General features: G+C 40.6%; 1 protein-coding gene across 4 annotated transcripts in view; it reads right to left on the bottom strand.

Annotated features, from left to right (window-relative positions):
- Nucleotides 1-27,449, bottom strand: part of igsf9ba (immunoglobulin superfamily, member 9Ba) — a 78,926-nt gene extending 51,477 nt beyond the window's left edge. The window contains exons 1-2 of one of the 4 annotated variants that reach the window (XR_004897330.1): nucleotides 26,856-27,448; nucleotides 900-1,097 (exon numbers count right to left, since the gene is read on the bottom strand). Coding sequence is in view for 3 of the 4 variants with exons in the window: in XM_036001213.1 (XP_035857106.1) it covers nucleotides 900-1,097; nucleotides 26,856-26,919 (262 nt within the window). In the remaining variant the exon portion in view is untranslated. Of the gene's footprint in view, nucleotides 1-899; nucleotides 1,098-26,855 lie in introns of all 4 variants that reach the window. The other 3 variants (XM_036001213.1, XM_036001212.1, XM_031296395.2) reach the window with 3 other exon arrangements.
- Between the last annotated feature and the right edge of the window lie 523 nt (nucleotides 27,450-27,972).

Genomic DNA, 27,972 nt, shown 5'->3' with positions numbered 1-27,972 from the left:
AACAGCTAAAGAACTATACTTGAGGGAAAAACTTTTCAGGTCAATCTTCTCAATGAAATAGGATTGGGAGGTACATGTACACAGCACATTTGCACTGCAATATATTGAACTGGTTGTCAGAAATGGCTCTGCTCTCAGCCAGAAGTTATAATTAGGTTTGCAGCAGTGTAAGGAAATCTATATGCTGTATAATCATAGAAAATTTTCCAGAATGATTTGAGTTTAAAGCAAAAATCTGTAAGCAGTATATCATTACAATATCCATCAGTTTGATGGACTCACAAAAGATAGATTTACCATGTTTGGAGACACGCTTCATACTCTGCTATAGTGGAAATATTGGTCAGGTTACATTTGCCTGGCAAACAATACAGATCCCATCCAACTTTAGTAAATAATATGTGTTCAGGTAACTTGTTTGGTCGATAACATGTTCACCAGTGTTCACCAACACTTACCGCATAGATATGAGAGTGATATCAAACTTCACATCTTACTCTTGGCAAAAAAAGCGACATTTTGGGAAAAAGTGTACTGTATCTCCCAAAATGTCAAGCAATTCCTTTAAATCCATAGAGTTGTTGTTTTTTAACATGAATTCTGTTTCACATGTGACTCTAACTCTTTCACATGTGGAAAAATGTAGTTTAAAATGCGTACTGTAAAACTCTTGTTGTCAACTTTGTATCTGCTGCAGTGTCAACAAGCCAAAGTCCTGTGGATTTACTGTGCTTGGCAACTAAAAAGATATTGATCCTGATTCATCCCAAGATGCATCCAAACGCTCATTAATTCAAAATTCATAAACTAAAGCTGTTAAAGATAAAAAAATAAAATAAAAAAACATGTCATAATATACTTTCAGGGCTGGATTACTTTGACATAGACAGACATCTTACCAGTGTACTCTGGATCCACATGAGGAGGGTAGAAGCGGAAGTTGATGAAGAAGGGAATAGGCACTCCAAACTTGAACCACTCCACCACATAGGGGGGCTGCTGGCCGTCCAGGGGAGGGGACACGTCACACCCCAGGATCACGCTCTCTCCGGCGCGCGCCGTCACAAACCGGGGCTCCTCTCTCACTCCGTGGGCACCTGAGAAGAAGAAGCAGCAGTGGTTACCACTAACAAGGAATTTCATCTCCTCGGGGCTGGAGTCTGACATACAAAAGAACAAGGTGCAGGTATATTCTTCTGCACAGAATTCCTGCAGACAAAGCAGAAAAATGGCATTGCACCCAAGTCATCCAAGACTAATTTGCAAGCAATAATTAGGAGGCAATTAAAGAATATCGACTAAACTAGAGCTGCAAAGATTAATTGACAAATCCGTTTCAGTAATTTCTTAAGAAAAGAAATTCAAAATTCTCAGATTCCACCTTCTTAAATGTGAATATTTTCTGGTTTCTTCATTGCTCTATGACAGTAAACTGAATATCTTTGAGTTGTGGATAAAACAAGACATTTGAGGACGAGGGTTGGGTATCGTTTGGATTTTTATGATTCCGATGCCGAATTCTTGAAAAACTGAAAAAGTGTAATATGTTTACTAGCGATCACGTGCAGTGAATGGTTAATATGCTTTTACGTCCGTATTGGTGAGCCCAGAGGGAAAATATGGCATTTTAAAAGTAGCCTACATTTACGGTAGCTAGCTAACGGTAGACTACAGAGAAAGTGTGATATTTTTACGTCCGTTTTCGGAGCGACAGAGGGAAAATATTTCAGTCAACACACGAAATGAGGAACCGAAATTTGTGTTCTAATCCGGTCCGATTCCTACCGGTTGCGTGTACCATATTGGAACCGGGTTTCGGTACCCAACCCTATTGAGGACATCATCATGGGCTTTGAGAAACCCTGATCAACAGTTTTCATAATGTTCTGACATTTTAAAGACCAAACAACTAATACAACTACAACTACAATAAACTACTGCACAATGGATTGAAACTACATTTTGCTTCAGATTAGGGCTGTCAATCGATTAAAAAATGTAATCTAATTAATTACATACTCTGTGATTAATTAATCAAAATTAATCGCATACATAATTAACGGTGCCTGAACCGATACTTTTTAAGAAAGTAAAAAAAGAAAAGAAAAAAAAAAGGGTACTAAACAACAGTCGGTGACATTAAAGAACGGCTTGTTTATTGCTAAGGCCATATGGTCAAAATTAAATGATTTAATAATAATGTATAACAATAACAATAACTTATTTCACTAGTAAATTGCTGTTGAATGACAAAAACAACCACCAGATGGGAAAAGGACATTTACAATAACTTCAAATGCACCACAAGGCTGTAGTTTACCAGTTTCATTGAACGCACCGTCTGTGTTGTTTTTCCGACGGCAGCACAGCAGCTGCAGATTGTTACATATCGGTGTTGAATCCTCTACAGTAAAACACAGTCAAACTTTACACCGTTTAGCGTTAGCTGTCAGCATTGTAACCGTGTTTAATCCAGCTACTAGCTAGCGGTAGGCTAACGTTAGCTGCTGTTGAGTATAGTGTTAACTAGCTAGCGGTAGGCTAACGTTAGCTGCTGTCGAGTATAGTGTTAACTAGCGTCACGTGTAGCGGTGTTTGTGTTTCCTGTAACGTCTGTTTCAGAGCATCAGAGAGAAGTGCAGACATATCAGTGGCACCAGATTTCGGTAGCCAGGGTTGGCAGGAAGAAGATTTTTACAAGTAAATGTTCCAGTTAATGATCCAGGCAGCACATTCTCGTCTCCCTCCTTCATTTTACAGTCGAATGGTGGCTAGAACGGCTCCGGGTCAAACGTCAATATGGAATGGATTAATCTGCGTTATTTTTTTTAACGCATTATTTTTTCTCAGATTAATTAATCAAAATGAATGCGTTATTTTGACAGCCCTACTTCAGATACATTAAACACTCCGGGCCTACACTGAGGTTCTGAATGACCACCATGCACACGGGTAAACCCTATCGTCATCTGTCACCTGCGTCTGCTGGTGAGTGTTTTGTGGCTGTGCCATACTGTACTATAAATGAGCTGCCAAGGGGTTCCATTGATCATAGCTGGCTGCTGCTCAGATAAGCTTTACTATGAGCACCACCAGGCCTGGCGTTTAGCCACGACTGTCCAGGCACGCTGCCGAGCGTTGACCTATCAGATGACTGAAAGGTCGGCCTACCTGCCTCAGCAGAACGCTCACTCTGGGAATGGATTTTCTCCAGCTGCCACCCCCGCTTTCATTGAACCGGCTGTATCTTCACCGTCAGAGCAAGCATGACTACCCGCCCTTGCCCAGGGGGGAAATCGCTTCAGGGATCAAGAGACATGCTGACATATCACTCCAGAGAAACACCAGCTGAATAACTTAACGCTTTCATTAGCAGCATCATTTGCACGAGCAGGACTTATTATTTTTTACAAGAAGAGCTAATACGTTGGGACCTGGAGGTATTATGAGCTCAAGCAGCGCTGGTGTTACTGTATGTAGTTATGTTCTCTGCTCCATGTTCCACTACCTGCACTGTATAAAATGAAAATGTTACATGATCTGTGCCTTTTCAGCTGTGCACACTGCAATTAAAACCCAAATATTTCCACCCAGTTCTTCTGTCTAAAAAATAAAGCTTTAACTCCACCCCTACAGGCCATATGCATCACTTAGTGATTGTGTTTACCGGTTTAATCTGCATTATCCTGTGATAGAGTTAATCCACTTTATTCGTTTCAGCCAACACAGATTCTGGACTGAAACAGAGCAGATTTAATCAAATTGCACTTTTTTAAAGTGGAGATGTGGTGTGCCAGTCAGTTGCGGGCATCAGTCCTGGAATCTGCTTTGCAACTGTGCCTGCTATCACCTGCTAACAGCCATTCTAAGCTACCCTGTATGGCGTTATATTTGTGCCTCATTCCTGAGTGAGCAATTGTATATTTTGAGCACAGAGAAATATATTTTGCAAGCACATACATTACATTTTGAAGAAAAATTATACAAAAACTAAAATCTATTCCGTGCTCAATAATTGTATTTGTATGTTTGCTATTATCCATATTACAGTGCAATAATAACCCCTCTCACGCACTTTCCCCATGTGCCCACTCACAAACTCTGGAGTGCTGGTAGCGTTAGAATGAGGCACAAATATAAGGCCATTACCCTGAGCTCTAATGAGTGACACAAACCAAATGAAATGCATGTGCATGACTCAATATACCCCAAATGACCATTTAGATCTCTGAAAGACCAGCACGAGAATACAAAAAGCTGCACAAGCCTGAATGTTAACCCTAAAACAGAATTAATACCCAACGAATACGATGCAAGTGTAACAAGTAAGAAATCTCATAGGGTAGCTGATGGACAGCTACAAGCCACAGACAAGCTGTGCATCAAAGAAAGAACAAAACTTAATGTATTAATTTGGAGCATCTAAATCATGCCGGTAGTTAAGCAGCATTTGTCATTAAGATTAAACTGAGGGTCAGTGTTTGATGAAGCACAGTGTAGCGTGTCAACATGCATAAAAATAGCTGAGAGTGGACGAGAGGGGAGTTGATTGTTGCAGAGAGCTTCTGTGGGCATGACGCTCTGCTCTGCAGCCCGTACAAAACATGACCTTTTAATGCACTTCTGAGGAAACCTGTCCCATCCAGCTATAAGCAAAACAAAATCAGAAATCTGCTAAACTAATCCTTTCAGGCTTGCCAAAGCCTGAAATTTACACCTGAGCACGCTCCAGCAGCCTCATTTATAACGCCTTTAAAAACGATTATAATAACCACTTTCAACACCACATACAGGTCTTGTGAAGAGACATGTGCTCTGAATTTTCTTGATAAATGCTCTTAAGACAAGTTCACTACTTTTGAATTTTAGATCAGTGAATCCCAATGTGGATGCCTTAAAGCAGTGGTTCCACACAGTCCGAGACAACTGATGTAGATTTTGAGGAAACACACACGTGTGCACCTGACTAGCGGTGTTGGATAACAAATTAAATTAGAGACTTTATGTGTCTCGTCTTTACTTCTGGGTCTGGCACTTGTGCTCTATGACTTTCAGAAAAAAAGGGATCAGGCTCCCATCCATAATGAAAGACACTGGAGACATTGTTTGGTTTGAGTAAGTAGAGTCACTTGACATGAAGCACCGGCTCAAACTATGTGGCACAACTGTGCATGCTGCTGAAATCCATTGTTTTCTCTGCAGGCGGTTCAGGTAGCACTAGTTTAGAGGCTCGGGTTTCTGCCTGACAGTATTTTTTGGATCCTGGTGGTAGCGGGAGCAAGTCTTGGACAGAGAACATACTTTAAAAGACTTGAGATAATATATTAGAGGTGCTAATAATTCTCCAATTCCTTTATGGGATCCTCATGAGGGGACAATCAGCAGAGGTTTGGTCACCGCTTTTGCCTTTTTCATTTCCTTAATGGAGACACGGTGACCCAGTCGTGTTTATGGGGGCTTATTCAGGGGGAAATATTTATGCTCTCAACAACGCATAAATGTGATACAAGCGTCTATGCTTAAGATCTTCCAAATAAACCGCACTGTAGATATAGAGGGATCAATAGAGCTAAGAGATGATGGCAATTCCTGATTGCTTTCGCATTGTAAATGTCAACTGAAGCTGAAGCCCTCCAAATACACATAGGTAGAAATCTGTTGAGTAAGAGCTGCATAAATCAAACAGCTCATAAATCCAAGAGACCAATATGGTTTATGTATCTATACTCGGCACATAGTGGATTTACTGCTATGATCATGAATTCATGAAGGCTAACAATTCAGTCAGCTGTCAGATAAATCCTCTATACGGCAGGCAGTTCATGTACAAAAGAAAGATACATTCATCATTGTATTACAGGTTAAACAGGCAGAGCCACAGCAAGTTTGATTAGTAAGTGATTATTTTCTCGATTAATGGTTTAATAGTTGGTTAAAAAATACCTGTTACAATTTCCTGAAGCCGAAGGTGATGTCTTTAAATATCTTGCATCTTGTTTCCAAACAACAGTCCAAAACCCAAAGATATTCAATTTATTGTCATATTAGACTGTGCCTCCGAGCTTTTTGCCTATAAATTTCTCAGATTGTATGATTTGAATTCCTTTTGAGAGATACAACTATCAGATATTTCACAAATTTCTAATTAGTGTAACATAAGTTAGCTTTTTTATTCAAACCTATTCCATTGAGCATCTTGTGAACCCCTTCTTGTGAATATTGTTTTTTATTTTTTATTATGTCTTATATATAACTATGCCAAGGCCTCATGTTCTAACAAGACACCATCATTTAATAAACAGTCTCTCCAGGATTCCGCGATGTCGCAATCGCAACAATTCACGCAAATTCAACCAATCACTGTGAATTTCGTGCGACTCGCAATTTTGACCAATCACCGCAACTTTTCCGCAAATTTGACCAATAACCGGAGTTTCCCGCAACTTCAACCAATCCCTGCAGTCCCACGTGCCAGACTTTGTATCAGTATGTGACTCTGAAGGCCTTTTTATGCTTCTGCGTAGAATCAAAGGCGTACCCACGCAGTACTTGCTCCGAAGCTAATCGCCGTCACTCTCTCACTTCTCCCTCACTCTAACACACTCCCCACACACACACACACACGCCGGCTCGACGCACACACCAGCGCACAAGTATCAACATCAGGCCACTTACGTAGGCTACGGCGAAAGCTCTGTGTGGAGCCTCAGCAGAACCATAAAACAAGCTTGAGAGCCAATGACCAAGCGGGAGTGAGAACGGGTTTAAGTAACACACGGACGTCGCCAAATTCATTTCCTTGTTTCTGCTATGAAGATGAGACGTGTGTGACTCGAACATCTCACATTTACCAAGAAAACGTACAGCGAAAGACCGTGCAAAACATTTCAGACCGTCCTGCCAACCTGTATACATTTTAACATTAATGTACGCTGTAACATTTTTTCACTCTAAAGTCGCTGAAAGTTTCAATCCTGTCGGCTCTCTGCAGCAGGTGGGGCTGCTGCTCAGTTCCCCCCACGACTGACGCGCGCACACACACAAACACACACGGTGGATGCAGGACAAACCGGAGATGAGACGTAGGCTACAGGATGACCTAAATTGAGGACAGCTATGCTTGTTATTGTAAGTGCAATAATAAGTTAAAGTCCAATAAGTAACATTACTTCATCAAACCGTATGAATGTGTGGCCCAGGCCAGGATAGGAAATTAACTAACAATGTAAAGATCAACAAGCCACTGACGGATATGTTCAAATTTGATTCGTTCAATATTATTTCTTGTCTTAAATCATTTTCATATTATACCAACAGTTGCAGCATCCTGAGCCTTTACTAGGAAAACTCAGCCCAGACTAATTTTATTCTCTCCAAAACATGTTTTCAACTTCATTGCAACAAAAATACAAAAGACATTGCAACTTTTATTGCAATTTTTTACAAAAGCTCTCGCAAAATCAGCCATTTGGGGCCGCAACAATCTCAAAAAAAGACCTCGAAATCCTGGAGGGACTGAATAAAAGCCAGGACCAGAGTGCTGCGTATACATTTCCAAAACAACAGAGACAGTCCAAAAATAAAGGAGCAACTTAATAAGCATCTCTCACAATAAAATCTTTAGACCAAACATATACTATATAGAAATCAGAATAAATACTAATTAAATAATCCACCTCGCCCTCTATTCCAGGCTTTTGAGACAAACTTAAACAGCCATTCCTATTATTGCTCATCGGTGCACCAGAATATTTCAGGGTTTGATCCAGCCATTTCATGGAAAATTAACTCTCTTAAATCATCATAATGTGTACACTACAACAACAAAAAAAATAGGACTCACTTTCCACTTCACCCAAACCACACGGCTCACACAATCGCTTCTCCTCCTGTGTATTTTTCAATCAACCAACGTTAATGGTCTGAGGAAGAATACCAGCCCACAACAGTGCAACTACTGTAAAGATCGTTGGCATCTAGTTAAACAAGTTATAACATTACAGATTTAGGGCCAAACTTTTTTTGTGATGTGTGTATGTCCTTAATTTTGGCTTTGACAAGATATTTTCAAACATTTTTTCTTTAAACTTGAAAAAGCTCTTCAACACTACAAATACAAAGCATGCATTTAGACATACAACATATCCCCCTCCCTTACATTTTGAGTAAACCTCTTTGTAAAGTAAACCTTTGAAATGGGAGATTTACTTCACTTAAACACCTTCTTATTTATTCTATCCTCTGCTATTTTGATGAGACAGATTATTTCATTCATACATTACCGTTGCACTGAGGGACCCAATTCCAACCTCATATGTCTAAAGGCAGTTACACACCAACCAGATGGCCGACCGTCGGCAGAAAAGGCAGTTGCACTGATCAGTCTCCCCGAGTTGGTCAAAAAAGTGCCTCGGAACACACCAAAGCGACGAGACGTCAAGGAAAACAAACAAGGAAATGAAGGTCAGTTTAAAAGATTTTCGTCAGATTTTGAGAGGCTTAGTCACGCTCATCCCACTTGCCATTTCCGGTTGAGTCCCGACTGCCCTGTCTCCGACTGAGCATGTCAGGTCGGCGAAAATGAAGGCCGACGGCTCCTCTAACGGACGACGGCACGGAACACACCGAACAGACTCGAGTCACTGACCTCGCCAGACTGTCCGACGGCCGATAATCGGCCCAGTGTGTAACTGCTTATAAATGCACCAAGAGAAAACCCCAAGTATTTATACAGTATACTATGCACTAAAATGATCTTAAGTGACTGAGCCAAAATTCATTTTTGTGTGCTTCTTACCATACCTTTCTTTCTGAAATGCATTATATGTGTTTTGCTTTGACACCACAAACTAACCACATTTAATATATTCTGTAGGTCAGACTCAGACTCAACCAGTAAAATTATATCATCTGCGTATCATCCAAGCATATGCATGAATTAGCTTCCTTAATCTTTAGAGCTAAATCATTTACAAATGTTGCAAAAAGAGTAGTAGGAGAGAAGATACCCCCTTGTTGTATCCCACCAGTCAGTAAACATATCATTGATCTCCACACAAGCAACTGGGCAACTATACATGGTGCGGATTGCTTTATAAAATCTACTATCCACCCCCGCTTCCATAAATTTGAAGATAATCTCTATTAATCCAGTCAAAAGTAAAAGTCACAAAACATGCAAAGTGGATTTGCCTTTGTGAATTCTAGTTCTAATAAAAGATTGATACAGTCTTGTTTCTATCACAATTCTGTTTATCCATAATATACTGTTTCATTTCAAAATCAGTGCATTACTTAGATTTAATTTGTGTCTGGACCCCCAGATTGGGAAACACTGAGATAAACTGGAATTATTAAGAGTATTTGGTGGTTTTGCTTGAAAAATGAATTAAAGTAATTAATCAATCGATTATTATTCTGTTGATCGTTTAATCGATTAATCCACCAATCGTTTCAGCTCTAGAGCTCTGAGAGCATTGCTTTTTGTAACTTGTAGCTTTGTCACAAAGTCAATAATCATAATAATCTTTATTTATAGAGCACTTATCCACGAGGTTGCCTTATGAGATAAATAACACATATGAGGAAAGCACAAATGTGACAAGGACATTAAGAGCTAAGAGAAGCAGCCAAAGACAAATGTTTACTGATACACACAATGTGATGTAACAACATCATAAACCAATAAGAGACATCTGTTCGAGGTCAATCAACAGCTGTGCAGACCAGTACATGAATCATCGCAGCAGAACAGCGAAGGGGCACGCGGGGTTAAATCTGCAAGAGATTTTAACTGGAGCGTTTTGCAAGTGGCAGTGGCTGAAAATGGCTCTCGCACCACACTGTACTTTCAGTAATGATCACAGATTCATACAGTAAACAGACTCTCAAGGCAATTTTGGGCAATAATCAGGCAAAGCAGAGTGAAATGTTTTGACAGTAATGCTGTCCAATAACACACTGAACAATATTGTGGGAAAATATAAAAAACTGAGACAAATTTTTGATGAGCAGTGCTTGGATTTTCTGGTCCAGGGTGTTTTTTGTTGTTGTTTTGTTACACTGGCATAATATTTTACCCAGTAAAAACTAAAATCTAATATTAACCTCAGGCTCAAATTTGATTCAGCGTACAAACGAGGAAAGCCATTGCTCACTGCAGTTAGAGATTTTGTAAAGGATACATCAAGCTGTGTGTGTGTGTGTGTGTGTGTGTGTGTGTGTGTGTGTGTGTGTGTGTGTGCCTTCACAGGGTTGAGGATGTGAGCGCTGCTTTATAACAGACAGAGCTCCCAATGTGGAGGATGTAATGGAATATATAGACTGGACGGAGGCTGGAGAGAGACTCTCAAGGACGTGCAGCCACTGGGCTGGATGGGCCACTGACATGGCGGTAATTGAATGCCAGCCTGCATATGCTGAAGGTCACATCAAAGCATGGCCTGAGTGTGTGAGTGTGCATGTGTGTGCGTGCGTGTGCGCGTGTGCGTGTGTGTGTGTGTGTGTGTGTGTGTGTGTGTGTGTGTGTGATGGTGTGGTTGGTGATATGTCTGTTTGCAGTGGCGGTTCTGGGGGGGGGGGGGGTATTATTCATGTGCAGTAATAAATAAAATTGTGTGTGCATCGTTCTTTTCTTTTGTAGAACCAAGCCTATGGAGGGTTGGTGGTATGTAACATTTGTGCTTAATATATTTGATATCTCTAAAACTGCATGTGGTCCCAGCCTGGCCCCTCCATTTGAAATGGTCTAGAACTGCAACTGGGTGGAATAGGTATTCAGATCCTTTACTTAAGTAAAAGTATCAATGCCACACAGTTAAAATACTCCACTACAAGTAAACGTTCTGCATTCAAACCATTCAAAATGTACTTAAAGTAGCCAAAGTAAAAGTACTCATTATGCAGGAAACTGGTCCCTGTCAGTGTTGTACTATTAAATATGATGTTACTGAATTAATATTACTGCTGCCATACTGCTTTTATACATTTTAACTACTTTACATACTGTTGGGTAGTTTAATCTACAGCAATGCATCATATTCTACAGGATCATCACCGGTGTGGAGGAAGTACTCAGATATTGTACTTTAGTAAAAAAAATAGCAATACCACAGTTGGGCAGGATATCGGTACTTCATACCTTTAAATGTACAATATTATTGAATTTAATCGTCTGTAAAGACGAAATGAGACGTTTGTGACCAAGTCAAGCCAAAACCAAAAACCTCTCATTTTACATCTAAACAGTATACTAAAATGTGTTTCTGAAAAAATGTTAAGCGAGAAATTGGCAATGCAGTAAAATAACTGTGATTCCTATTTGATCAGCACTGCCTAGTTTTGCAGTTTGACTGCAGTTTACGAGCAGTCATTGACACTGTGTTAGAGACTCCTCGGCTCTGATTGGTTGTTTTCCGTTTGCCATTGGTAGCAATAGGAGGAGGCAGGGGAATGCTTCTTCCGCAGATGATCTTATTCACGTAGTACAGCTTAAGCAAATATGACAAAAAGTTATTTTTCATTAAAGTTACTGTAGCTTTAATGCTGCAGCTGTTAGGTGAGGTATTCTGCCGTGTTCTTGTGAATTTCACCAAGAGATAAATAAAGTCTTATCTTTATCCATAATAACACATCCCAATTTGTGATTATATTTTGTATTTTTTAGCTTCATGACATTTCAACAGAAAAAAGAAATTCAATAAAATAATAGTAGTGGTCGTTCATGGCACGAGTGTGTGTGTGTGTGTGTGTGTGTGTGTGTGTATGTGTGTGTGTATTTATAACTGAAAGAGAGGAAAAACTGAGAAAATAAACTAAAAATAGATTAAAAAAAAACACCTCAGGGCAGCATCCATGGCACCGTGGAGCTACTAACAATGCATTCAGACCAAAAAAGACGATCCGGCGATTTCTCGCAGGGTTATGCGGCGGGGGGAGTGTCAATGAAACAGCCCATTTGTGTGACATCCTGTTGTGTTCTTAAACCCCCCAACAAAGCACAAGTACACTTTATATGTCACAATTACTGTTTTCCGTCAGATCTTTTATAGATCTCGATGTTTCCGACCACACTTGAAGGCAGCTTATTTCACAGGAGAGAGAGAAAGGAAAGAGACGAGCGAGACATAGCGAGTGCGTTGTTGTTGCAGGAAACATCCAGCTCCCGGGCAGTTCAGTGCTTGCTTTTCGTTTGAGTCTGATTTACGGTTACATGATTGGCCACTGCAGCGTGACATGGGTTTGCGTTTCTCCAATAGTTGAGTTGGTCTTAACATTTCGCCGCAGGCCCGCTGCGTTTTTTTGCGTGCCCACCCCTGTGGCAAACCCCGCCGCAGCTTGAAGGCACTACCCCCATTCAAAATGAATGGATTCCTTCCTTTTTTCTTGGACCGTCGGACAGCCGACGCAGGCTGTCTGAACGCGGCCTTAGGCTCAGGCAGAGGTCAGCTGGGTTTGGCCTGCTAGTCACACAATTATAGCTGATGTGCCCTGGACCTGCACCCAGACCCTTGGCAGACTGATCTCATGAAGTGGCGTATGTATGACATGCCAATTCGTATGCCATTCTGGTGTGTTATCAAGATGCATACTCGCTTTTTAGCGTGTTTATCAATGCCGTTTGGCCTCCATTGACTTACATTACCTTGCGATTGGGTGTGAATTTACGCCGTAGCGAGTAGTATGAAAGGGCGAAAGGGGGTTGGTCGGGGAGGTGGATGGGTAAAACAACACAGGACTTTCACCCAGGACATCGGGGATCGGGTCCCGCGTGTCACGTTTCCTAAACTCAACCGTCGCTTTCTTTTTTTCCTAAAACCAACCGGTTATACTTTTCCTAAACCCAAGTCACATTTCCTAAACTCAACCGCTGCTTTCTCGCGATAACACGGCAAGTGGCGTGTATGTTTACGTCCACTGTATACAGCGTAGACGTACACACTGATAGCTCAAAACGCATACAGATAACACGCCACTTAAGAAAGTGTATGTTTACGCAAAGTCATGATGTCATGTTGCCCTTGGGAAATCCAGACTCCTAAAACACACTCTGTGGGATTATAGAAGGTGTTATTGTTGCACTCATATCATGTAGCTTTGAAAGATCTTTTCTCTCACATTCTGCTTTCATTAACTTCCTCACAGTTATTTTGGTTGCTGGTGAACATCACAAATTTGACTCCAGCAAGAGGATTTGTGTTTACTGGTTGTCCAGCTTTTCAGACTGAACATCATGTTCAGGTCCATGCCATCACCACTTTTCTCCCCATTTACTTAGTACACTTACTCAAGTACTCAAAGTTCAATTTTGAGGTACTTGGACTTTACTTGACTATTTCCAATGTTACTTTATACTTCAACTCTACTAAAAATTCAGAGTGAAATGTACTTTTTACTACACTACATTTATTTGCTAACTTCAGTTACTTTACAGATCAATACAAAATGTAATCAACACATAAGTTATGATTTATAACTACAGGTTAAGATAAGACTTAATTGATCCTCTGGGGAAAATTCACAAGCTACCCAGCTGTATACAGTATAAAGTAATTAAGATTAGCTCCACCTTTACCAGCTGCAACATTAAAGTGATAACATACACAAGTGGAACACAATAATGCATCCCTAATTATGATCCAATAATTATATATTTTTTTCTGAAATGGGACATTGTGTATAATGAGTACTTTTACTCTGAGTACTTTGAATATATATTTGATCCTACTACTTTTGCACTTTTACTTAAAGTGCCCATATTGTGAAAAAATCACTTTTTCTGGGATTTGGGGTGTTATGTTGTGTCTCTGGTGCTTCCACACACATACAAACTTTGAAAAAAATCCATCCATGCTGTTTAGAGTGAGATACGGTTTCTGAATGTGTCCTGCCTTCAGTCTTTGGGTGAGCTGTTCAAAATCGGCACGGCTTGTGACGTCACAAGCCAAAACGAGCAGGCTAACCGCAACCATTAGCTCGTAGCGTTAGCATGCTAACGCTAATGCTAACACTAACGCTAATGCTAACGCTAGCATGCTAACGCTAGCATGCTACCTCGTTCTCAATAGCAAAGCACTGTTACAACACACACAAGTTCACCATAATCTACAAAAGAACTACTTACATGTGCGCCCTCATTTAGAAGTCTCCCAGCTAATCCTGCCTTGTAACTGACCGAAGTTGTAGAAATAGCCTTTCTTTTACTGTCTATGGAGCTAGCTAGCTGACATGATCTACATCTGAGCTACTGCGCATGTGCAGTGCAATCAAAGATAGTACAGAAGAAGAAAAAAAGAGGTCTCACTCTGTAGCTAAAACAGAGACCAGCTGAAAAGAGGAGCTGCAGCAGTGAGAGAGAGCACTGCAGTACAATAAAAATATGGTGTTTTTTGAAAATTAAACCATGTAAACCTATTCTGGTACAACCTTAAAATACAATTATGAACCTGAAAATGAGCATAATATGGCTGCTTTAAGTCAAATTTTAAATGCATAACAGAGTATTTCTACACTGTAGTATTGTTATTTTTTAAAGGAATAAGGATCTGAGTACTTATACCACCGTACATACAGTACAAATCTAGCAGAAAACACTGTCTTCAAACATAACTATTGACTTCCATTTAAAATGAAATTTATTTTTGACACATTTTACTTCACACTCTGTAGACCAAAGGGGATTTTCCAGTCCACAAGGTTGTTTTTTAGCAGACAAGACAGTTACCTCAGTGTTTCTACTTTTACTTTTATACGGGGACAATCCAAGATTCATTTGGTCTCATCTCTTCATTATTTAGCTCTCTTTAATGGCAAAGTCCCCCCCTTTCAGACAAGCAATGCTCAGTCAGGGATGCAATGGATGTGCTGACACCTGCTTGAACACACAGCGAGGAGAGATGTGTAAAATGGGCTTGGCTTGCCAAAGACACAAAGGTCGAACCAACATTGCTGGGCACTGCACTGCCAGAGGTGCACATTATGGGGCGTCGTTGGCAGCAGCTGTAAGTCACAAAAACTCCTCGGTCCAGTCATGATTCAGTCATTTTTAAATGAGTTATAAAGGTGATTCAAATTAATTACACAAAGAGGCTGCTAGCAGCGCTTATTAGTGCTTTTGTATATAATTACAGCTGGTTATGAGTTTATTCAGCATCAATAAATCATATGTACAGTGTGAGTGAAAGATTGAAAGCAACACTGACTTCCTATATTGTATGTGAGCTGCTCAGACATCCACAGCGCTACATATCTTCCGATCAACGTATCCACTTCCATATAATTCCCATTCGCTCCCCCCCCGTGCTCACTTCCTCTTTCTGTGACTCTCACACAAACACTTGAGCTGCAGTTCAGAGCCACATAATTGTGCTCTGTGTGGATTCAACATTTAACTCTAGAGATAAGTGCTTCTTGGGCAGATGCATGTATGCGTTTCTCCAAAATAGAGGAAAGACATGACATATCCAGGAGTGAATCATTCCTTTTAAATGTTTACTTGATTGTAGATGGAATCCGTCTAGCAAGCGTAATGGTATTTAAAGAAAGACAAAACTAGTATGAACATTGTGAATACTGCAATATATGTATTTTTTTTGCAACATAAGACATTTCTTGATGGCACTACTGATTATTTTAAATTTAACTTAATTAGATTAAAAAAGTGTATTTTTATCTGGTTTATTTCATAATTAGGACATTTTATCTTAACTCATTAGCACTGTTATCATCACTTCCTTTTTGTCTTTTGGGCAAAAAAAAAAAAACAACTTCTAGAAATAATGTGACTAATGATAAAAATCTAAATAATACTCAAACAAATGATATTTCCCATTTGGTAATCAATAAAAGGAGAATTAGACACTGCTACAAAGTAATTATTTCATTACGATTTAAATGCTTTTTACAGTTCCTCCTTACATGAACAACTAGTCCTCATTATTAAACAACAACATATGTCATAATCATGAGCATGTTCTTATATGCTAAGGTTAAGGTTTGTTTAAAGTGCTCATATTATGAAAAAAAATCACTTTTTCTGGGATTTGGGGTGTTATTTTGTGTCTCTGGTGCTTCCACACGCATACAAACTTGTAAAAAAAAAAACAGCCATGCTGTTTTGAGTGAGATACAGGTTTCTGAATGTGTCCTACCTTCAGTCTCCGGGTGAGCTGTTCAAAATCGGCACGGCTTTCTACGTAACTAGCCGAAACGAGGTGGCTAACCGTAGCATGCTAGTGCTAGCATGCTAGCTCATTCAGAATGGCAAAACACTGCTACAACACACACTAGTTCACCATAATCTACAAAAGAACTACTTAGATGTCCCTATTCTGCAGGTATTCCACACAAAGTTGGAAGTGTGCCCTCGTTTAGAAGAAGTCTCCCGGCTAATCCTGCCTTGTACTACTGAGGTGGAAGACACAAACAGCTAGCTAGATGATGTGATCTTACCTAGCTACTGTGCATGTGCGACTGCCAACAAAGATGTTACAGCAGTGAGAGGTCTCACTCTGTAGCTAAAACAGAGACCTGAACACAGGGTGAAAAGAGGAGCTGCAGCAATGTGCAGTACAACAAAAATATGGTGTTTTTTGAGAATTAAACCATGTACAACCTCAAAATACAATTGTGAACCTGAAATGAGCATAATATGGCCACTTTAAGTTTAGGAAACTAAAACTACTTGGTTACGGTTTGGAGAAGATCATGTTTATGTTTAAAATAAACTAATGTGCACGTAATGCATGTGAACTGCAGTTTGTACGAACAAACCATCCACCCGACCTCCTCCTGAAGACTTTTTATGGCAGTATTACAACACTACACTACTTCCACCTTTGCTTCTGAGAGACAACAGTCATTATTTGCAGACAAGACACACATCAGGAAATGGAAATATAGATCATTTGAATCATTCAAACAAACGGTCTCACTGTCATTTTTCATTTTATGCGTCCCACAATTGCTGTAAGACACAACACAGTGGTTGTCTGAGACCTTATGGAAGTGCAAGATAAATCAATTAGTTTATCTTCCCTTACTAGGTAGGAATACACTCTGTGGAACGGGTATATGATGTGGAGAATTTGTACCAAATTGGAAGGGACGACTGGAAGGGAAATTATAATTTTATTTACAATATTTTGGAGATTTTTAAAACTGGAAGGGTGAAATGTTGGAGCTTTTTTCTACCAGTATGTCACCTAGTACAAATGTTGAATTAGTAACAGGATAAAAGTGTAAATATGTGCGATAAGTTGAGTTACTTATACCAACCAGACTTTCATTCATTCAGTGGGGGAAAAATATTAAAATACAAGTAAACATCTGTCTGTCCCAGACATGCCATGAATGCAAAAGAACTGTAGTGTACTAAACTTTAAAAGAAAACCTCATAGTCTGTATCATGACCTCAGTAAATTGCACTACATCACCTGAATTACATTATGCTGAATCATTGACTATTGTTTTAATTTTCTCTCAGTTTAAATCATTGGAATTCCCTCTCTAGTCATTAAGTTCATTTATCGGTTGACTGCCTGATTAATCGCAGATCTATATATATTTATTTTTTTCAGCTGCATGATAAGACAGATAGACTTTACTGTACAGATGATACAACTGGACCTGTAGTAAGTGTAACATCGACACAACGTCATATTTTACTTATATTCTCATAAGCAGCATTCTTTCAGATAGATGATGATGTAGCGGCTTGGAAAGCAGTCCATCCAACCAGAACCTCATGATTTGAAAAAAACTGGCTTTCCCAGAATGCTGCAGGCTTTGTTTGCAAGGAGGCTCCGCTGGGACCGGGCTGGCAGAGGGAGGAGGAGAAGGGGAGGGGGCACCACCAGAAAGAGCTGGCACATGCCCAGTACTGACAGTCTGCCATCCACAGCTTGAGCACAGGCCCTTTCCTAAGCTCATTACTAAGCTTTACTCTTATGATTGTGAGCGAGAAAGTACAGCAGTGAAAAATAGGAATAAGAGAGATGAAGTTGTGCCGTGTGTCTGTTGGAAAATGACGAACAAGTTGGACCAAATCAGGAGGACATCATTTCAGAACAGCTTGGCAGGCATGTTAAAGCATCAGTCAAGGAAATATGTTTAATACACATACTTATGGTTAAAACAACTGGATAGGTGATAACATCACTATGCTGATAAAAATAAAAATATCCTTTGTTACCTTCGGTAAGCTAAGATACACATTTAGCGTACAGTACAGACATGATATCGGTGCAGATTTTCTCATTTAACTCTCGACAAGACAGCTAGTAAGCGTATATTTACAACAATGCCGAACTATTCCTTTAATGTAGAGCCAGGGTCAAAGTAGTCTATATCCACGACCTTCCACTTCCGGGATTGCTCCGTTACCGCCGGAAATTCCGCCGGACGTCACTTTTTTCGGCCAGACGTCCGTTACCTTACACTTTCTTTGTGTTGGAATTTTAAACTGCGGTGGATTCATGAGGACTACGGTTAACTGCTCCTCAGATCTCTGCAGGGTAAATCCAGACAGCTAGCTAGACTATCTGTCCAATCTGAGTTTTCTGTTGCACGACTAAAACAACCTTTGAACATGTTCCACCAAAACAAGTTCCTTCCCGAGGCTATTTTTCAGCGGCACTGGGGCTCCGTGCGGCGGTTAGCACCGCCCATGACGAATGAGATTGGTTTAAAGAAATGCCAATAAACCAGAGCACGTTTTTCTCCCATCCCGGAATGCTGTGTGGACTAGCCAGACCCTCCTTTGCAGCGCTGTGGAGGAAGGTCTGGCAATGCGAGACTAGGGTCAAAGCAAAAATACTGCCACTCCACTACAATTTAGAGGTGAATATTGTACTTTACTTACAATTATGTGACGCCTATGATTGCTGGTGCTTTTCAGATTAAATACTTAATCTACAATCCGTTTTATAAAACATGACAACAGTTTATAAAGTAGTTCAAATTAGCTCCACCTCGACCAATTGAAACAGTAAAACAGTAAAATATATATATAACGTCACCGCCATTTCACATTATGAGAGCTTTTAGTTTTGATACTTTTAAGTAAAGTTAGCTGCTAATTCTTTTACTTAAGCAATATTTACAATGCTGGACTTTTATTTTTAGTGTAGCCTAGTGGAGTATTTTTACATTGTGGTATTACTACTTTTACTTAAAGGGATACTTTTTCAACCAACTCTGTGTAATCTTTGCGTGGGCACGGCAGTGTGTTTAGATAAATGGTATTTGGGTTTGCTCTGTGGCCCCAGTGCACTGAGGAGCGGAGCAGTGGAGGTCTGCCGAGATCACGTGGTTTTGTGTCATCTGGCGCATCTCGGCAGATGACATGCACTGGCAAACACCGTTCATCTAAACACACTGCCCACACTGCCATGACACAGAGCTGGATTTAATCAGCAAGTAAAGGATCTAAATGCTTCCTTCACTACTGGCGATGTGTACTACTGGCACTCAGCAGTTTACAACTTGCCTGTGTTTGCCTATAAATGTGGCATCTAATTTACAGTACACTACAATATCTGAAAAAAAGAAAGAAAAAAAAAAGTGGCAACATGTCAAATCCATAACCACCTAAAGCCAGAAATTAAATGAATACAAACTGCATTCTTTAAGTTTTATTTTTTCCTGCATTAATTGGCAGCGTTGATGTTTTTAAATAGAACTGACCCAACCTCTGCAACCCTTTGGCACTGTATCATTTAGTGCATATCACCAGCCAGACTGTAAATACTGCAGTACCGTCAGGGCCTACGATTCACATTATGATTTTGAACAAATGCAGAAGAGCAGTCACAACATAAAACTAACACTAAATTGCACTGAGGCGGATATCACTTAAAAAACTTTAGATATTAGACAACTTAAATCACTGCTGTCAAAACATGTCCTCAACCATCTCACGGAAAGCAGCCTCACACAATGTCCCAGACAGCTCTAACATCCAGACAAAAAGTGAAGACAGCCCAGTATATCTGAAGCACAATCTGAAGCTGGACTCCAGAGACAGTAGGAGGGCTTTCAGAAACTGCATCGGCGCTACTGGGAGGCCCTAAGATATGTGAGTGGCAGTTTTGACGCCTTCACAAATGCTGTCTACTTCTATAGATCTCTGTCTTTGAAGAAACGTGGTTTCAGAAGAAAACCCAGTGACAGAAGAACAAGAGTGCCAAGCCACGGTTCACGAGGGAGCTTCTGTGAAACATCAAGGAGCGGACTCACGAGAAGGGAATTACAGATGAATACAATCTGGCCAAAAGCCAGTTCAACAAATGCTTAAAACACACCAAGTCCCAGCACAGGACCTGAGAGGAAAGTCAGTCTGCCATCAGTGACTCAGGCTGAAAATAGTCCTTCATATATACTACTCCCCGACACTTGCCAATGACATTTAATTACTTCTACATTGCCATCAGTGTCCCTCTTGCATCACCTTGATTGGTTGCCAAGTCATCGTTGACTTTGTTGAACTAACCTTGAGTCTCCCTGACCATATGCTGCCTCCCCAATGGGCACTTGGCACAAGAAGACTTCTTTGACCATCCATTTACAGTGACTGATTGCTCAAACCTGAGCTGTTCTGTGTAAATCACTGACTAATGTGGTTAACTGGTTGAAAAACGATTCCCACAGTACGTAAACATCTAGTTAAAGTTTTTTGTAATTAGGTTTATATTTCTTTATGTACAATTGAATTTAACTTGTTCAATTTTTATTTTAGAAAGTTGTGAATTGCATCAGTATGCTATTAAAAGTTTGTAAAAAAAAAAAAATGGGATTGTTTAATATAATCAATATTCACTTTTTGCGTTGTAACTTATTTTCAATTTCCATTAGTTAATTAACCAGCTAATCCACAGGCTAATAAACAGCTCACTGCAAATGCCCAACACTTCCAACACCCTCCAACAATAAGAAGTGAGAAATTCAGAGATTATTGACAAGGTTCAGGTGAGCTTATTGGGTGCAGGGAACAAGGCTGTTTACCACACTTTTGCACTGTAAACAGCTCTGTCTTTAGAAAAGTGAGATGACGACATAAGATCCATGAGTGTGAAGGCTTATCAGACGCTAAAACCCTGCAAAGCGATTTATAATACTATGAGAAAGGCTCTTTCAAGCCTTGAAAATATCTTACGTTACAAAGTAATCTTTCAGGAATGTGTTCCTGTCTGTATTTGATGGGCAAATGCAGCACCTGGGACTGCCTTTTATTATGCAGTCCTGTTGTCTGCCTGACTATGGCCAAACAACTCCGTGCACACTTTAGCAATCACAGGAAAATATGATGTTACCTCTAGTTGCTAATCTGCATTTTTGCCTAGAGTACACCAGCAGCAAATCAACAAAAAGCTCCAAAAGGTGTGTCTGCGTTTTAGCTAGGGCTGCACAATTAAGAGCAATGTTATTGAAATCGCAATGTGGACTACTGCAATATCCAAATCGCAGGGGGGGCGCAATGTTTGTTAAAGGCAAACAATGTGTCAAACCATTCTTTTTATATATTTTTTCAATGAAAATGAGAATAATGATACAAAAATGATGATTCCCTCCAATATTGTGAATCATATTGCAATCGCAATATCAGTCAAAAAAAAATTGATTATTAGATAGATTAGATATTTTCCTCATATCGTGCAGCCCTCAGCCATGTTCTTTTCAGACGAAAAATGATCCTTCAATTTAAAAAAGAAATGCAGCTGTCTACACACATTTTTACACTTCAACTTTATTTTCTTCTGTTTAACGCGTGCAACTACAGTGATTGTGTGTTGAGCTCTAAGCGCTGCCAAAATGCAAGTGACTCTACACTCAATACTGTGCCTAAACGCATCCTGTGTACACACTAGACAGAGGACTGAAGCTGCTGCTGCTGCTGCCTCCTGTGTAGACATGGTGTAGCACAAATTCAAATTCAGGCAAGTCATCGTGTAAACCTCTGAGTATCATATTTCATATTTTATATATTATTACTGTATATTTGTTTTTATTATATATGTAAAAAGTCTGGACAATATATGTTGTTTGTATATGTTGTTTGTATACCTGGAGTGGTAACAAAAATAATTTCCCCCTGGGATTATTAAAGTATTTCTGATTCTGATTCTGTATCTCTTACTTTTCACATGAAAAACCCCCGCTTGACCCCTGCTTCAGTTACTTTATCAGGCAAATTCGTGGATGAGGGATACAGTCAACACAGATGACATTCTGGGCCAGATGTACGTACATTTGTGAACGTAGCGTTATCAGCGCCATGGCCAACCTGCAGAAAGCGCACGCTGTGATACTTCAGCTTAGGTCGTATTTACCAAACCTGCAGTTCATCGGGTAATCAGCGCCATTCTCCGCCCACTATACTGGAAATTGCGCTGTAGCAAAGCGTTAACGCTACAGCTACTACAGCTGAGTGCAGACTGCGATATTCCCACTGCTGATGCTATGACTGTTTGAAATGATCATGATGCCAATATTTGTAATGTAGCGAGGAGTTTAACAACTGCTGGAATAGAATGTGAACGCTGAGTCGGAGATTCAATGTCATCTTTGATTTCTTCCAGTAACTGTAATATTGCATGGCTGCTTAATCTGTAACGCTTAATGATTTTGTGTTCACTCAACTGAAAAAGTGTGATCCTTGTGGAAAAAATCTTTTCAGCTCGTCTCCTTGACCTATGTCTTCGTCTTACTCGGATTACTGCTGCCATTTCACCTGGAGGCATATGCGAGGAAACCTGCATCCTGGTTTACACCTGCTTTTAAGAGGCGGAGAATTTCCACCGCAAAACAGAGGTGCACTTTCACGGGCGTTTTTTGTACATATCGCGGAATACATAATTAGGTGCACTTTACGCTTCCCCTCCCATCTCTTTATTGGAAATTCCCACTTTCCCCTTGACCCTTCCATGAATTCATATGCATGACAGGGAAAAGCGCAATTTGCCATTTTCAGTTCCCGCGACAGGCAGTCTGCGCTTTTACCTCAGTGCGGCATGTTTGTACATACCTCGCCATGCTTTTACATGCACGTTGCGAAACAAATACGCCTGAAGTGGCCGCAAAAGCGTTAGTACATCTGGCCCTCTGTCTCTTAAAATCTTGACACTTTTTTATGTCGGGATTCTGTTTACTGACTTCACCTTCCACTTTCAACACCATCCTGTCAGCCACAAATAATCCCAGCTAAACTTGACCCATTTAGGCTTCCAGTTTCCTTAAAGATGAAAACATTTCCATGCATCTGGGACTCTTCTTGTCAGACAGCCTCTCTACAAACACAGCTCAGTATAGGGCTGTAAGTATGCAACTATGATATTCACTTGCAATTTTCTTCATCTTTTTTTTTTTTTTTTTTTTAAACAATGACTAATGCAGTAAAATGCACATCACATATTAGAGAACCAAAGCCAAAACTGACGTTTAAAATTAGCTTTTTGTGTCGGATACAAATCTATTTAATTTACAATGACAGAATGAAACAGAAAAATGTTACTCCTCTGATGGATTTCAATCTGTACAATGATAAGTGTGCCTGCTAGATGACGCCACCTTTATGGCCACCATGCCGTTGTATGGAAAAAAAACACAACCTGCATCACATCATGTTGTGCCACCAACAAATCTCACACGTTGAAATGAAAACTGACTTCCAGTAAAGTCTGCCAGATAATCTCTTCTAGTCTAACCATTCAGAGCCTCTTCCAATGTCTCGCTGCATCCTGCAACATCCTGCTGGTCTTGTATCCTGTGTGTCAGTATGTAGTTTTACTGTTTAAGCAGGGCTATGTGATATACATAAGAGAAATATCACATCATGATATTTTTCAACAGCTTCTAAGTCCATTCAAATTAAACACACCAACACAATTGTTATCCATTGTTTCAGGAAATATCAGCATTTTTTAAATGTAATTCTCTACAGGGAAACTAAAACATGTCTTACTGCAGACTCACTGGCCCTTTGTTCATTCCTAACACCAATACCATTCCAGAGAAAGGAGCCAGGCCTCAGCTCAACTGTTTTGGAGCAAGTTATCTGTTGGCCATCTGTTCTGATTTATGTTCATTGGTACCTTGAAATCTGACCACTACTATCTCTCATGCATAAGGCAGTGGAAACTAATTAAAACATGCTATCACTGCTCTTACCTCAATGTAAAAACCCATCAAACTTCCTTTAATATAGTTTTTTAATTGGTAGTATTAGGGTCAGGTTTAGACCACCATTTTGTTAGTATGGCATTCAGTCCAACAGCATGGGATCATACTGGTAGGTGCTAACATAGCACACATGCATATCACTAGCATGTGTATAAAGATGGCAACTTATTTAATTACTATTACTTAATGGAGTAGGAAATATGCTTATTTCACTTTCTTGCTGAAAGTTAGATGAGAAAATCAATACCACTCTCACATCTGTACAGAAATGTTACAGCCAGCAGCTGGTAAGCTTAGCTTAGCACAAAGAGTGGAAACAGGGGGAAACAACTAGGCTGGCTCTGTCCAAAAGTAAGAAACACGTTATATTTTGCTTGTTTAATCCGTACACGTGAACGTGAAAAAACTACAATTTATTGGCCGAGAAGAGTGACTTCCTGGAGTCCTGCTGATTGCCTGGCTGTTCTCAGTTGCTATTCGTACTTATACGAAAAGAAATACACTATTTCATTTGTACATAACCCGCATAATGGTGAGCCAGAAGGAAGTCAGGTGACTTAGTATAAAGAGCGACAAAGTCCGGTGGGGGTGGGTGGATGGCCTAAACACTCAGGAGGCCGCTGTTCAAGGCCCATGTATAAGAAGATTAACCCGTTTAATCAAAACCACCATCTTTTCCTAAACCTAAGTAGTTTTGTTGCCTAAACAGGTTCTGCACTGCGGGGGCTTGTTCAGGCACACTGATCGCTCGTGTTGCTGGTAGGATAGCGCACAAAATATTTTTTTGCATATGTGCAACATTTTGTAAGATATCATACAGTCGTATGAGGATATGTTGCACAGTGACAACATGACTCCAAGAAGTCACTGCTGCCAGCTAAGAAATAGTCCAGCACGTAAACCAAAACAAATTCTTTTTACACCTGTTTTTGTATGAATTAAACAAACATGTTGTTAGTGAGCAAGAGATGTGCTGTGAGGTGGATTTTTGTACATTCAGAGAGAGCCAGGCTAGCTGTTTCCCAATGTTTCCAGTCTTCATGCTAAGCTAAGCAGCTTGTTGACATGAGAGTGGTATCGATCTTCTCATCTAACTCCCAGCAGAAAACGAATAAGCTATTCTCTAAAATATCGAGCTACTCCTTTAAAAAAAAAAAAAGCTCAATGATGCAAAGGCACCGCGGTTAAAGTTTTATTTTACTGTTTTAACAAACTTTGCCTTCTTTTCAAGCGTACTTCACACATTCTTCAAACAGCAGCCTGTCATTAGATTATGCTGCAATTAGTATATAACTTAGCATTTATGACAATAAAGCTGCATAATTATTGTCAAAAAGCCTTCAACTCTGATGACAGGTTGGTGTGTTGATGAAATGGGGACGAAAAATAAGTCAGTTGGTGATAACGTGCATTTCAGTGTCGCACCAGACTGGGTTCAGACACTAAATTCTGGGACGCAGTAATAAAAGAAGTAGACCAGCTCTCATTTGTAATTACTGTTAGACTACGTTGTGAATTGTGACTCTCTGGTGCAGCCTGTACTGTAAGCCTTTTCAAAAGTAAATCACCTTGAGTGCAGTGCCGATACCAGACAACACCTTTGAGTCGATATTATTAAGCCACATCTACAGTATGTCTTCATAAAATGGAGAATTTCTGCTTGAAACAATCACACCCCATGAGATGTTCTCTGCTCCTTAATCAAATGTTTTATGAGAGGACGTTTTCACATTGTGCTCGGCTTGAACCTGGCTGTCATCACAGGAGGAGCCAGACCTGTGAGCAGACCAGTTTTGACTGGGTATGTGGGGGTCATTGGGATCAGTTACCAGGCGACAGCTTGGCACATGTCTCCCTCATCTGGACACGAGTGGAAAAGCAAGGTTAAGTAAGTACATGGGTCAATACAGAGTGCTCAGAAAAAAATAAGAACAAAAGGGATATTGTGCAGTGTGTTGCTCTAGGAATGATTAGTATAATGAGCCACTTGAATCAGCACTAGGCGGGCCTTGTATGTGCTTGGTGCATCACACACAGCACTGTGTGACCGTACCGTATCCATGTGCAGTGTGAAATTCAGCGTGTGAATCCCATGCATGCAGCAATGGGCTCTATCAATCCAAGAGTGCATTCTATCTGACACGTAATGCATTATTTAGTTACTTTTCCATCTTGAGGGCTTAGACGGTCACACCCCTCTCTGGAGAACTCAAATGGGACTGCTTGATATGATACAATGCACACATTCCCCTCCTTAGCAGCGGGGACGTTATTTCCAATGTGCTCATCTTTGTTTTATCACACAAATGAGCATCGTGCATATCACAATACAGGCCTTTAAATCTACACATCCATATCAATTAACCCATCTTTGTCATGGTCAATCATTCTGTACCTTTTGTAGCCTACATCACTGGCATGTGGATCACATATCATGCATATATGAGCCAGGCCATTCCAAGACAATTATTGTTTGCCCTGATACGATTTAACCAGGGCTGAACTTTCACGTGACATATGTGATATGCAGCCATTTGTTAGGATGAATTAGCTCCACAGTTCATATGACCTAACGTACAAAAAAAAATCCCATGCGATTGCAAAAAGCAGCACCAATGAAGCGTGCACGGAGACAGCAGAAAGCATATGTGCGGCACAAGATATATTGCACTTCAACTCACCTTGAGCGGCCGTTCCTCTGGTGCTGAATACACTTGCTATCAGAGTGGCCACATACCAAATCATAGTACTATTGCCGACCAGCTTTTACCACGCAAAGTGCCCCGTTCAACCGAACTCTCATATTCGACCTTGCACCTCACTGTCTCTTAGCAAAAGCCCCTTTTCATATCCTATTTTCTTTCCTCGTGGCGTTTCCCTTCATCCCTTCCCTCCCCCGTCCTTCCATCCGCATCCTCTCCCGAAGAGACAGAGCACCTGCACCGCCGCGTTCGTAGTAGACGGAGCCGTTTTACGAGCGCATAGTGAAACCAAGTGTGAGAACGCAGCCACAGGTCCGCCTCTTCTGTCATTGGATTGGCTGCTGATTGAGGCTTTGGGGCGTGTATTGGTTCTCCGTACGCCCCGCACCCGAATGACAGGAGAGCGGCCGTGCGCCGATTCAAGGTGAGTTGGAGCGTGCCATAGTAGTGGAACCGCAGTATCATGCGCATTGACAGAGAGACGCGTCCACATCTTTAAATACCTCTTCTAAACTGGCCCCACGTGCACCATCACTGCCCATCATCCATTTACCCAAGCAGCATTTTTCTTCCTTTTTTTTTATTTGCCACATCAATAATGGCACCCTCCCGCTATTTATGGTGCAGGTCCACTGTATATGTGCACTGAAACAGAGGGGAAGCTAGTGGAGGTGTGTGACTCATCTGTCGCTCACCCATAGCCGTCGGCTGTTGTCATGTCGCTGTTAATATTAAAACGCTCTCTTTTTTCCAGCTACCGCGCCGTGTCTGGCTTTATGTGATGGGTGTGGCGACAGATTACAGTTCGCCTGGTTTTTCCTCGATGGCCACGAGCGCGAGGATGCAGCTCCATCACGCTGCCCACTGCGCACACATGGTTACCACTGATAAGGCTGCCTCCTTTTTACTCCCTCTGTTTTCTACATGCATGAGCACAGAGGGATCATAACGCCTGTACGCATCTGGCTGCCCGACATCAGCTCTGATCTCACCTAAATAACACACCGGCTGCTGTGTGTTACTGGAAGATATGTATGTGATCAGTCGTTTGTGAAGAATTCGGTGAAGACTCGCCATGCAAATCGTGGTCTTTCAG

This window comes from Sander lucioperca, chromosome 5 (assembly GCF_008315115.2).
Source record: "Sander lucioperca isolate FBNREF2018 chromosome 5, SLUC_FBN_1.2, whole genome shotgun sequence".
Taxonomy (NCBI): domain Eukaryota; kingdom Metazoa; phylum Chordata; class Actinopteri; order Perciformes; family Percidae; genus Sander; species Sander lucioperca.
This window is presented reverse-complemented; position numbering and strand designations above follow the sequence as displayed.